At 29.0% G+C, this 13,063-nt stretch overlaps 3 protein-coding genes across 4 annotated transcripts; 1 reads left to right on the forward strand and 2 right to left on the reverse strand.

Annotated features, from left to right (window-relative positions):
* On the reverse strand, positions 1-3,099 carry LOC122513713 (myb-like protein I). Its single transcript, XM_043630156.1, has 2 exons — positions 2,259-3,099; positions 1-1,940 (listed from the first exon to the last, which is right to left on the reverse strand). Exons 1-2 carry the CDS (start codon positions 2,436-2,438, stop codon positions 72-74), a joined length of 2,049 nt encoding a protein of 682 aa, XP_043486091.1. The 5' UTR covers positions 2,439-3,099; the 3' UTR covers positions 1-71.
* A 97-nt stretch (positions 3,100-3,196) lies between these two features.
* LOC122513715 lies at positions 3,197-6,267 on the reverse strand. 2 transcript variants are annotated; one of them, XR_006302831.1, is made up of 4 exons: positions 6,128-6,267; positions 5,679-5,907; positions 4,163-5,488; positions 3,939-3,991 (listed from the first exon to the last, which is right to left on the reverse strand). XR_006302831.1 is itself a non-coding variant. In XM_043630158.1 (2 exons), the coding sequence occupies exons 1-2, from the start codon at positions 4,347-4,349 to the stop codon at positions 3,225-3,227; spliced, it is 954 nt and encodes a 317-aa protein (XP_043486093.1). In that variant the 5' UTR covers positions 4,350-4,873; the 3' UTR covers positions 3,197-3,224. The 2 variants fall into 2 exon arrangements, 1 of the variants encoding a protein (XP_043486093.1); XM_043630158.1 differs by lacking the exons at positions 5,679-5,907; positions 6,128-6,267 and having other exon boundaries at positions 3,197-3,991; positions 4,163-4,873.
* Positions 6,268-6,590: 323 nt separating this feature from the next.
* On the forward strand, positions 6,591-10,692 carry LOC122513714 (equilibrative nucleoside transporter 4). Its single transcript, XM_043630157.1, has 10 exons — positions 6,591-7,147; positions 7,321-7,475; positions 7,564-7,692; positions 7,782-7,856; positions 8,096-8,319; positions 8,388-8,499; positions 8,570-8,737; positions 8,819-9,006; positions 9,104-9,344; positions 9,479-10,692. The coding sequence occupies exons 1-10, from the start codon at positions 6,978-6,980 to the stop codon at positions 9,844-9,846; spliced, it is 1,830 nt and encodes a 609-aa protein (XP_043486092.1). The 5' UTR covers positions 6,591-6,977; the 3' UTR covers positions 9,847-10,692.
* Positions 10,693-13,063: the final 2,371 nt, after the last annotated feature.

A 13,063-nucleotide genomic window follows, 5' to 3' on the forward strand; every position in this document is an offset into this window, starting at 1 on the left:
TAAAATTCAGCCCCAAAAATATCGCTTTTATTTTTGATTTGAAAAATATTATTAACTGCACTTATCTCGATTTACTTATTATGCAAATATTTCGAATACATGCCACTTCTCAAGGAATAAGGTTTTGAATAAATTTCTTTGTGATTCCTATCATTGTTTTTAAGTCTGCGATCATCATTCGAAGATTTTGTTTTCCCTTTGGTATTTTTTTCGAGTATCGTAACTGCTATATCAACTATCTCATGAGATTCGTTTGGAAATTTTTTAAATGGTTCGCGTGAAACACATTTCTCAAATGTTTGTCTCCTTCTCTCTTTGACGTCATTTGCCATCTTGAAAACTTTCGACTCAACGTCCATTTTCCTTTTACGAGATTCTTCCAATTTTGTTCTGAACGAATTCAATCTCATTCCATCTTTATCATCTTTCTCATTATTTTCGTCTCTCGTGCAATCCGATTTGTCAACCAAAATGATAGCAGTCGACGTTGATTCGTCAATTTTATTTTCGTCAAATCGATCGGTTTCCGTAACTATCGATCTCGATCTCAATTTAGATCTTGATCTATTGTAATCTTGTAATTTGAAATAATCAACGTTATCTTCGAATTTTTGTTTCATTCGAGAAATCGCGATAGGTATTCTTGATTTTATTGATTTTTCAATTTTACTCAATCCTTTCTCCATCTTGTTTGTTTCTAATTGGTCAGATTTATTGTTTTTCGAATTGCGATCGTCGTTATCGTTAGCTTTTGATGAATTCTCTAATTTTCCGGATTTTCTCAAACTCGAGGCTAGGAAAATGGCACCAATTTTCTCTAAATCTTTTTTTTCAATATCTACCTTATTATTTTCTCTTTCTCTTCGAACCGATCTTCCTAAAGAATTTCCCGAAACTCGATTCGTATTCTTCGATCTATTAATGAGATTATTTGTCTTATTCCAAGCATCGGAATTATCATCGAAAGATGACGCCATGTTTATTTTCTCTTCCTGTTTGATCATTTCTTTTTGAATCTTTTCTAATCGTCGAGAAGAAGGTGAACGAGCACTATTGGAAATAATTTTTCGTCTTGAATTATTATTATTATTATTAACAAATGAAGTATTATTCAAATGTTTATTATCGAGAAAAGTTTGCTTTTCTTGATTTTTCGGTATCGTACTCGAATTATTCGTATTCAAATTATTCGTACTCAATTTAATCCAACTTTTGTTAGGATAACGTTTCAACATATTAGCACGATGTTTGGATTTATCAAAGTCAGCACTTTTTGAAATCGTTTTGTTATTAATTTTACGATTAAAACGTTGCCGATTGAAATTTTCTCCTAATTTTTCGTCATTTGATTCTTTTTTATTCACATTTTCCATATTATTTTTCATATTTTCTTCGATAATACCAAACACATCGGAATTATTCGAAAGACTGTCTTTGTCTACTGCACGATCGATCATTTTTCTTTTTCCATCGTTAAAATCTTTCAATTTATCTTTGCGACTTGTCTTTGCATTTTCTGTGACATCATTGGAAACAATTTGAGATTTATTTTCTTTTTGCTTGGGTGGTGGACGAGATGCCGAGGAAATTCGTTGTTTTTTATTTCCTTTCTCATCAGAAATATTTCTTCGCGTTTCATTTTCTTCACTTCTGTTCTTTAGATTCGGTTCCGTATTCATTGAATAATTTGGAACATTCAAAAATATTAAATCAGGATCGATTACGTCGTTTTCGATCCATGATGAATCACTTGCAAAATTTCTTTGATCCCTTAATAAAGTATTTTCAAAATCAGCGATATTTCGTTCCCATTGATCTATTTTTTCATTAACCTTTGAATTTATCATTTTCGATCTTTCCTTCGTAAATTCTTTCGTTTTTACTTTTCTTGGAAACGTTTTGTCTTTGGGTAATGTATTGCTTTTGGTATTCCTTTTTTCCTGTTTAAATTACATATAAAACTTATGTACAATAATAAAAACAATAATTTACACACGCACACACAACAAGAAAATCATTGCAATTGGATAAACTTAATAGATGAAATTTTTTTTTATTTTAATTAATAACAAAAAATGATATTTTATTTATGAAAATTAATAATAATGTAGATATAGTAATATATAGTATCTATTATTAAATTTGTATTCATTTTATCTTGCAAAATTTTATAAATGTAAATGTTAATTGACACAAAATTGCATTGTATTTAATTTTAATATTTTAAAGAACGTATATCTGCTTGAATTGATACAAACTCTATTTGTTTCTCGTTTCTCATCGTTTTTTTGTTCAATTGAAGAGGAAGGAGATATAGCATCACATCCAGTATCCGATAATTCAATTATCTTTCCCACATCTTGATAAACATCCATAGGAAACATTGAATGAGCATTGTCGACGAAGAAAAAAAATGGATTTTCTGAAATTCCGTTCATTTTGACTTTTCCCGATTTTGTTTGCTCTTTGTAATTTGTCTATTTTTAATTTCACTTTCGTGTTATTTAAACAGATTAATTTTGTTAACAGAAAAGCCTTTATTTGGGAGCCATGATTCGTATGATAATTATTATTGTTCAATTTATTGAATCATTTTGTTTGTACTGACACAAAATTCTGCATTCTTTATTGAAAAGTTATTCCAAATGATTAAACTGTAAATTATCGGCTTGAAATTTGATGTATTTCTTACACGAGCTTATTTCAGATCGTAATATTTTTCTTTATGATCGATTGCAGTGTTAACATGAAATATATATTATATATATATCGATAAAATGCTTTTGATCACGAGGATTATATACGTCGGTAATATATCGACACGATGAGTGCATTATAGATATCTTCCTACTGCGCTTGTAATTCACATTTTGTCCACAACTGCATTGTCATTATGCACAATATTACGTGAATCACTATTACCTAATAAAAATTTTCTAATTCTAATTTTATATACAAGAATTATATAAAAGCTTATTAAAAAATAATTATACACTTCTTTCTGTTTCCAATTTTCAGATATTTACTCACAAAATCTGGTCAATTTTTATATTAAAAAAATATATATATATATATATCTATCTATCAGATTTTCCATAATTAAAATTAGAAGAAAAAGTTAATTTAGAAGAAAAAGTTTATTTCTCTTTTAAATTGAAAATTATTTGCTCCAATTGTAAAATATAAAATATAATTATACATACATCTGATATATTTATATTAAACTACATATTTTCGGTAAAATCGATATACGAATTTTGCGACGAATGTGAAAGTTGTGAAGATGTTGGAGAAGGCGTATGCACGGAAGATGATAATGGACTTTGAGTTTGTGGATACGTATAGGTAGCAGTTTGCGTATGAGTGGTGGATCTATTTGCATTGGATTGATTATTTTGTTTGAAGCCTTGCATTAAATGGCATTGATTAGTTAATGGAGAATTTAATGGAGGAATCAAACACGTCGAGGGTGCAGATGCAGAAGGGGGAAAGCCTAGACTTAATCTAGCTTTCTTAAATACATTTAATAATTCACATTTAACATCGAGCTTGAAATCGTCTGGTATCTTTTTTAATTCAGGTACTAACGACAACACAAATAAAGTGTCTTCGTCCTTTTCCATAGTCTCTTGACAACGTTCTCTTATTAATTTTTCAGCTACGCTTGCAAAAAGATTTTCTTCCTCCAAATGTTTCATATTTTCTTCCAAGTGTTTCATATCCGACGATATATTTTTCTTATTACGAGAACGTGATTTAAGAGAAGCTTCCATCTCTCTTAGCTTTTCCGGTTCTTTCTTTACGGACATTGTCATATTCTCTACATTTTCTATTACCGATATCGGTTTAACAACAGTTTGTAAAAAACTCAATTGATTATAATACCTATACCGCCTTCGATTGGCTGGTGTCCCTTTCTCTTTTTTCATTTTTAATAATTCTCTAGAATAACAGTCTCGCAAACTTTTCCACTTTCTCTGAAAACGTAAGGCTGCAAAGATAATAATGCTTTAAAACAACGTAATGTTAGCAAACCTTGAACTTTTAATTTGTTAACCATTACGCGTGGACAAAAAGAAATTGTACAAAATACATTAGACGATAAGAAACAATGCATTTTAATATCAAAGATTGCATAAAAAAAAAGATTTACAAAATTTACCAATATTATTTCTCTCAGGGCTAGATGTTCTTTCAAATTCAGGACAAAATTTTGTAATAACTTCTTCCCAAGCGTTCTTCTTAGTAACTTTATTGGTATAATCGTCGCTGGATAATTCCCAAATAGCTGGACGTGCTTCTATTTCTGAGATAAATTCTTCAGTGTTTATATTATTAATATCTTCCATGTTGTGTTCTTTAGAAGTAACATTACCGCGCCACACTAGACCACTAAATACTTTGGCAAAGCAACTCAGTGGCGCCACAAAGAGTGTAACAACGAATGTTTTAGCGTTAAAGAGAAAACATTAGTTAGATAAATTCAATTATTATTAACAATTAATAATGATAAATAGTTTTCCGACTTAAAAACACGAACGGAAAAACCAACTCTCGATTGTTTTCAATCGAACATCCTAGATAAATCGATGACGACAATAAAGTAACCTCTTCAACAATTGAGCCACGTATAGCAGAGAAGTGGCGCCGCATTAGTGGCGCCGCTGACAAGCAGATGGCGTATAAACAACATTTCTTTGATTTCATATAGGAAATTTTGTAATGTCTAAATATTGTTGACCTACATAATTCTAACAATAGAAGAAATTTTCATTTCAACTGAATTCTTATCCAAAACGTATCCACGTGGTTAATAGCAATGAATTCAAGATTATGCGTGTGATTCATAAAATAGATTGTTTTAATATAATATTAATTTATCCGTGCTGCAGCAGCAGACTTGGGACGACTTTGATGACTAAATAAGTACATCTTATTATATCTTAGAGAATTCCAACGAGAATCATCCAATCTTTTTTTCTGTAAATATAATATCAATGCTTTCATACGCTCTATCTTTTTATCTTTTCTAATCACTTGTCGCTTTAATACAAAAATTTGACGTTGCAACTTGTCGATTAATACATCTTTCTTTGAATATCTATAATCTTCTTCCATTTGTTCTTCGATGTCTTCTACTTCTAATGTTAATTCGTTTAATTCGTTAGAATATACTAGCGCATCTTGGAAACTTTGCCCCGGTTCATTAGAACACTCCGATACATTTATAACAGACGTTGAGAATTTTTCATTTCTTAATTTAGACTCGTTCAATTCCAAACTTTCAGGATAGTTTGAAAATACAGATGGAATGGCATCGTGCTTTAACCGTCTTATATATGGATACAAAGCTGTACCAGGACGATGCAAGAAATCCTGCGGCTTGAAATGCTCACTACATATTCTACTTGCCTTAGAAGGCTCCCAATCTTTCCTATGAACCGCTTTTATCCATGCTTCGAGTCTATGCTTATTCTTGAATGGAAAACTATGAAATAATATATATAATTATATATATAATATAAAAGAAATGCTATATTGATATTGATCTAAATGAGGTTAGTTCACTAACAATATAAAATTATACTATAGATAGTATATATACATAGAATAAATATTATTTATTTATCAGCTACTTGATAAAAAATGAAATTGCAATTATAATAAAATGTACTTACGTAAAAAATTGAATCTTTTTCTCTTTAGAAAATCTATTACTACAACCATATACACTACATGATGTAGGCATTTTAAGTAATGATGATACTTTAAAAAATATTTTTTTTTAAATAGATTTTTGCATCAATTTTTTAATCAGATTGAGGTTTCGTTTTGTCTTTACCAATAAATGGCGACTTTTCAATGATAATTACTTTCTTCTTTAACACCAGATGGCTCAATGGTATTCTATAAATCAAGCATATTCATTATTTAAACATAGTTTATGTTGTTCAAATGCTTTTGATATTTAATATACATAATAAATATATAATTATTATTGTAATAGTTAATAATAAAGAAAGTAAATATACTTAATAATTAAATTTGAAAATATTTAAATATAGACAATTTAGTCAATTTTTTGTTCAGTTTAAGATTATTATTGATTATCTATGTTTATTGTTACCTGTATATTATTATTATTATTCATTTGAAACATCTAACAAATGTATATCAATATATTTTCTGCTCCGTCGATAACGTCACTTGTCGGTAACAGATTCCTAGCCCCTAACAGTAGGCAATATTAAATTAACTAATCTGTATTAAAAATCTACAAATTTCGTTATTATCAATACGAAAAATGAAAAAAAAAAAAAAAAAAAATAAAAACGAACATTATTAAACAAATAAAAAATCAATTAAAGTTTTATTCATTTATTCGTCCATATATATTCCTCTATAATTGTCCTTGATTAATAAATAAAATGATTAAAATTAGCCAATGTATATCAGAATAATGAAATTTACGAAATGATTATTTCGACACGTACTTTTTACCGATAATAGAAAAAAAGTTAATATTTGCAATCAAGAAGAAGAAGAAGAAGAAGAAGAAGATAGTAACGAAAAATAACGAAGATAAAAGGTTTGCGCGCGCAGAAATCAATGAGACGAATTTCAAAGCATGCGCCCCTTTAATATTCCGGCAAGATACAAAGTGTCTGCACAAAGTGTTTGAGAAGAAATAAATAACGCGTTAATCTCGAGTGATATTAACCGATCAGTGATAAACGTACATGGTGCAGTTTCTTTTCTTATTTTCCACTTCTATTTGTCCGTCTCTCTTTATTTTCCTAATCCTCAAATAACCCTGAAATAAATTACAAGTGTCCAATCCTTATCATGGATCAGTAAAAGAAAAAAAAAACGAAAAAAAAACACCATTAAATCAATCCTCTGGATTGTCTCTTAATCTTGATCATTTGAAATCTATCGATTTGAATAATCCCTAAGTGCAAGGAAAAATATACAAAATGGACGAAAATCTCAGTCGGGGATACGTGCAATTAGGAAAAGCAAGAGGGATGAACGAGTTTAAATTCTCTAATGGATTCACGCATCTCTCACCGCCGGTTGACAAATGCAATTTCATTTATATGGCCTTGATACTTGGTGGCATAGGCTTCTTATTACCGTACAACAGGTATAGTATTATAATCATTTATTTCAATTTATTACATTTATTATTAATTATCTATTGTTCGGAGCCTATGTCAAAGACCTTCGAATACTGAATAGTGTCTCGTGGTCTGACCCTTTGTACAAATGATGAACCACCTTGCAGAATCGATGAAAATGATATTTTTATGTTTACAGCTTCATAATCGCTGTGGATTATTTTCAAACGAGATACCCTGGCACGACGGTAATATTCGACATGTCAGTCGTTTATATTACAATGGCCTTTTTTGCAGTATTTGCTAATAATATTTTAGTTGAAACATTGTCCCTGAACATGCGAATTACTTTTGGTAAGAAACAAAAATGCATTATACTATTTAATTATTCCTGAAATCATGACAGCGTTATTTTTATCCGAATTTTTGTATTACTTGCTAGGCTACCTGGTATCGTTCGTTACATTAAATTTCGTTGTTATATGCGAAATTTGGTGGGAAGTATTTGGTGCTGGTACTTCTTACAATATCAATTTAATAGCCGTTGCTATTGTCTCACTTGGATGTACAGGTATATATTGTTGTTATTACTCAATACATTTCTTTGCTATACGAAATCATTTATTTCTTATTATTGAACATCTTTTGTTTATTCAACAGTTCAACAATCGAGCTTTTATGGATATACTTCAATGCTTCCTAGTCGGTATACTCAAGCTGTTATGACTGGAGAGAGTAAGTAAATTGTATTAATCAAATTAAATTGGAAAATCAAAATTCATTATTATGTGTATATCATTTTTTCGTACTATGAGACACTTATCGAAGAAACTTTTTTTCCAACGTAATATACAGGATGATTCCATTTAACTGGGACACTCTGTATATTAATTTTTCATTTAATAAAGTTTGGAAAAAAGGTTATTATTGAGTTGGATAATGAAAACATTTAGAAAATATGAATTTGAATGTAGGTGTTGCTGGATTTTGGGTGTCGATTAATCGAATTATGACGAAATCATTGTTGAAAGATGAGCGTGGTAATACGTCGATGTTTTTCGTATTGTCTAATTTGACGATACTAATGTGTTTCGTGTTACATCAAGTGGTACGAAAGACAGATTTCGTACAATTCTACATAACACTATGCCAAGAGAGAAATCGCATTACGTTGGAACCAACGGAGGACGTTGGCCTGGTAACCGAGTGATTTTAACGTTGGCAATAGCAATGGGATTTGAGAGATTAAAACATTTCATTCGACAGATGGATCCGCTTGATCAGGTGGGTGACCCAACTAAAGGTCAATATGGAATATTGAAGATACAAACTAGTCCCCTGGGAACTGATTCTGCCAGTGCAAGTACAGATCTTAATGGTAATTTACCGTTTTGAAGAATAATTTCGTTCATTTTAAGAATACATAAGGATAATTTGTATTTGTTTAGGTACCGGACAATACTCGGCATTCTCTTTTAGTAATCCCGTTTATGAGCCCAGTGCGCCATCTGGAAATCCACCAGGAAGTGCTGGTCCAACATACAAAGTTGAAGACGTAGTGGTAATGAGAGGATCTTATGCTAATCAAAATAGCAAACCTTGGTCTGGTATTAAAAGTAAGTTCCTTATATTCTTGACTTTTTGTTGTTTTTCAATCAATACAAAAAAACCAATGGTTTCGTTCGAATTATTTCCAGGAGGATTATTAGCGAGATACGAAGTTTCCAAACTAATTTTCCCATACATGGCTAGTATCGGTGTCGCATATTTCGTGACTCTTTGCTTATATCCAGGAATAGTGTCGGAAATTGTGTCGTGCAAATTTGAATCATGGATGCCAGTTATTTTGATGACAGCTTTCAACGTTTCGGATCTATTTGGCAAGGTAAAAAATGAATGAACGATTAATATAACGATAGGCTAAAAGTGTCGAAGATTTCACAATGAATTATTTTTTCATTGGTTATTTATAAATTGAACAGTTATTAGCAACCATACCATACCAGTGGAAACGTACTCACTTGCTCTACTTCTCGAGTGCAAGGATAATACTAATTCCATTATTTTTGTTATGCGCTATACCCAGAAGCGCACCTATTTTATCAGACGAATGTTATCCATTAGTATTCTCCTGGTTGCTTGGTTTAACAAATGGTATAGTTGGAAGTATACCAATGATCCAGGCACCTAGTAAAGTACCAGAGGAACATCGCGAGCTTGCAGGTACGAAATAATTATTATATTTTCAAAATACAACAAAAATTACGTATAAAACAAAAGAACGTAATTAAATAGAAGCTTTAACAAAATCAAACTAATTCTGATTTATTTGTTTGTTTGTTGCATACATGTAACAGGTAATATAATGACTTTGTCTTATATAACGGGCTTGACAATTGGCTCCTTGGTAGCATATTTAATGGATGCTTGCTTCGGTCCCCCGTTCCAAACTAAATATTTATGCCCGAAATCATGGAAACCATCGACGACACCATTAACTAATACAACCTTAAATATTATAACAAATGTCATGTCTTCCACTGTACCTACCATAGAGAAATCAACAACGATATCGAAACTACAAACTCATTCTATTCTCACAACTGTCTTGACAAGTACTATTTTAGCTAATAGCACAATTTTCACCGATTTTTCAACGACGATCTCACCGAAAACTTTGACCAATATTACGACATCGGTCAGTAATGCGATTTCCCAACACTAAAACGCACACGTTGTGTACCGTGTCGAATCTGGTGCTATTTTATTCTTTTGAATAATTATGCTTCTATGAAACGAAGGAGATTTTTTTAAAAATATCCAACGAGAAAAATCATCCAAATTTTCTACACGATCTTTTCTTTTTCTTTTAAATCATTTATTTTTTTTTTTTTCATTATTAACTAACAAAACAAAAATATCAATATAAACAAATTCGTAATAATTATTTTTTTAAATATAACCACCAGATTGAATACACGCACACGCAAAGTGTCGACAAAATCAAATTCTTTGAGACGTCATTATCCCAGAATAGGTTTATAGATTATTTTTTGGGTTTATTAAGAACCAGGGATTAAACCTAAATAAATATTGAACAATATTTTAACAACGTTGGAACAATGAAACGAAAAGTATGATTCGTGGACATTTTTTTCTTCCAGTAAAAATTTGTTTTTCTATTTTTTTTTGTTTTTTGAAACAAAACAAATCATACAGTTCATTGAGTAATTAATTTGAATTTGTTAATACCTTGTTGACACGTTGAATACTATTTGAAATTTAATTTCCATAGTGTTTTTAATGAGATCGATTAAATAGTAGTTATTAATTTTATTGTTAATTGTTATTTAATAGATAACATTTGTTAATGAAATAAAATATTGTTAATAGACGTGTGAAATGTTGTAAACTCCTGATAAAGTAGGCAACGTATACATTTATATTTTACATTTTACAATTAATTTGTAAAGCGAAAAGGGGAGACGACATTGAAAGCGCAAATAACTCGTCGACGAGTGTTTCGAATTCGCAAATAAAATACAATAATAGTAATAATTAAAGAAAGAAAGAAGGAAAGAAAGAAAGAAAGAAAGAAAGAAAGATAAAAAAAAAGCAAAATCTCTTCACGTTAGATCGCATTAAATAAAAATAAAAATAAAAAAAAAAAATAATATATAAAAAAAGCATATCATCGAAATAATTAGGGAGAAAAGAAGATCTTGGAAGTATATCCTCGGTTAATTAATCTTTGAGTTAAAACAAAATATGATTGTTTCAAATTGATCATAGTTGTTGGAGTTGCCTGGAACAACCACGAATAAAAATAAAAATACGAGAAAAAGAAAATGGACAAAATTCGAAATTAAATAGAATAAAATGTGTTTAGTGTTCCTGGCAACTTTAACACGTCAATTCGTGGACTGTTAGATAGAATGCTTAAAAATAAATGAATTAAACAAAAAATGTATAATTATTATACACTGGTATTATGTACGAAATTGTTATATATGTCTTTATGTGAACGATAGTTGGCTCCCTCTCTTTCTATATCTCTATTTCTCTCTCTCTCTCTCTCATATAAATAACAATCTATGTAAAACTTCAAAGTTTATATTGTGTGAAGAAAACAAAAAAAACATTTATTAAACAACTAAAACGACAAAACCAAAAACAAACAAGCTAGAAAAAAGAAAAAAAAACAAATGATTAAAATTCATTATAATAAATGTTTGTTAATTAGTTGATCATTATTTACGTACTTAAAAGGACATATCGAAGAAAGTATGTGAAGGATACAATCAAATTTTCTAATATTTACAATGTAAGACAAAAGAAAAAGGAACAAACGAATGATCAAATTAACGTTTAAGGGGTCTGCTGTCTTTTTGCTCGGTCAAGCGGCACAAAAATAATTATTAAATAATATTACATTATTAATATATATATTATTAATTATATATTATTTATTATTATAATATTAATTATATATATTAATTTATATATATAATTATATATATAATATATATATATATTATTTAATATAATAATTTATTATATATATAATTTAATTATTAATTTTATTACTATAATATTATTATATAATATTATATAATATATATATAATATTAAATTATTATTAAATAATAACATTATATTTGTGAATATTTGCAATGTTTCATCATGGTTTTGCAATTATTTGTGTGCCTTATTATTACACTTTTAAGTAATAAAAAAAAAAAGAAAAGGTATATTTATATGAAAAATTTTTAGCGACTCGTCTAAGTGATTTATCCAATTTGATTATTTATCGAAATGCTTGACCGAAATGACCAATTGAAAAATTAAATAAAATTTTTGTGCGAAGGTGTAACGAAACAAATGCGAGAATGTCTTTGTTGTATCGTAAAAAAAAGTCCTCTCTCTCTCTCTCTTTCTCTTCTCTTCTTCTATTCTATCGTTTAATACGGTGATTCCCAAAATGTTTAGCGCGATAATACAGGGTGTTTCATTTATTTTTAACTAATATTTAATTGATAGTTATTATTTGTTAAGTTTGGTATCCATTATGAATCCAAGAATGAACAAAATTTGGGAATTACTGTTTTAATCTGTAAAATTGAGTAGAACATTTCTAAAGAAAAGAAAAAAAAAAAAAGAAAAATTGTAAGAAGACACCTATTACGATGAAATTTAGCTAATCCAATCTAATGTTAAGCACTGTCAATCATATTAAACATATTTTATCAATGGTTAAATGTACACACACACACACAAATCATATTCTCAAAACAAAAAAAAACATATCGCCTATTAAAGAAAACATTAGTCGTACATAAATAATCTATTATATTTGCGTACTATTCATAGAAATATAATCTATTACGAGATAAGAAATTAAAATTAATTACACGAGTTGTTTTCTTTTTTTTTTGTTTTCTACTCGAAAAAACTTTTCAATTGGAAAAATGAGAATATACAGTATTACTGAAATAAAGAAAAAAACGAAAATTAAACAACAACAAAAAAAAAGAAGGAGGGGGGGGAGCAGTACCGGTAGTCTTTCGTCGTAGTAATAAACATTTGAAACGAACAATTTTTTCATTTAAAAACACAATTTTCAATAATACATTATTATAATAATATTATCGTCGAGAACAAAAGTTAGACGTAGATTTGTTTATATAGTAAATTAGGAAACGACTTCCAAGTGTGTGTAAGTGAAACATTATGCGAATTAATTGTAAGTAATAATTACATTTGAGAAGAGTAGAGAAAGGAACATATACATATACATATACATATACATATATATATATATGTATATGTATGTACATATATATATATATTTTTGTTAGACGTATCTTTGTATGTATCTCATTTTGCTACATACATGCAAAAAGAAAAAAAAAAGAAAAGAAAAGAAAAGAAAAAAAATGAAA

Source organism: Polistes fuscatus, unplaced genomic scaffold (assembly GCF_010416935.1).
Source record: "Polistes fuscatus isolate 324 unplaced genomic scaffold, CU_Pfus_HIC Scaffold13, whole genome shotgun sequence".
Classification (NCBI taxonomy): Eukaryota; Metazoa; Arthropoda; class Insecta; order Hymenoptera; family Vespidae; genus Polistes; species Polistes fuscatus.

Excerpts from the sequence above, each read along its gene's own strand:
- LOC122513715 (XM_043630158.1), bottom strand. The coding sequence starts at position 4,349 with ATGGAAGATATTAATAATATAAACACTGAAGAATTTATCTCAGAAATA. Across the intron at positions 3,992-4,162 it reads CCCTGAGAGAAATAATATTG|CCTTACGTTTTCAGAGAAAG; the intron begins GTAAATTTTGTA and ends TTATCTTTGCAG.
- LOC122513713 (XM_043630156.1), bottom strand. The coding sequence starts at position 2,438 with ATGAACGGAATTTCAGAAAATCCATTTTTTTTCTTCGTCGACAATGCT. Across the intron at positions 1,941-2,258 it reads AGAAACGAGAAACAAATAGA|GAAAAAAGGAATACCAAAAG; the intron begins GTTTGTATCAAT and ends TAATTTAAACAG.
- LOC122513714 (XM_043630157.1), top strand. The coding sequence starts at position 6,978 with ATGGACGAAAATCTCAGTCGGGGATACGTGCAATTAGGAAAAGCAAGA. Across the intron at positions 8,500-8,569 it reads TGCAAGTACAGATCTTAATG|GTACCGGACAATACTCGGCA; the intron begins GTAATTTACCGT and ends GTATTTGTTTAG. Across the intron at positions 9,007-9,103 it reads TTTCGGATCTATTTGGCAAG|TTATTAGCAACCATACCATA; the intron begins GTAAAAAATGAA and ends TAAATTGAACAG.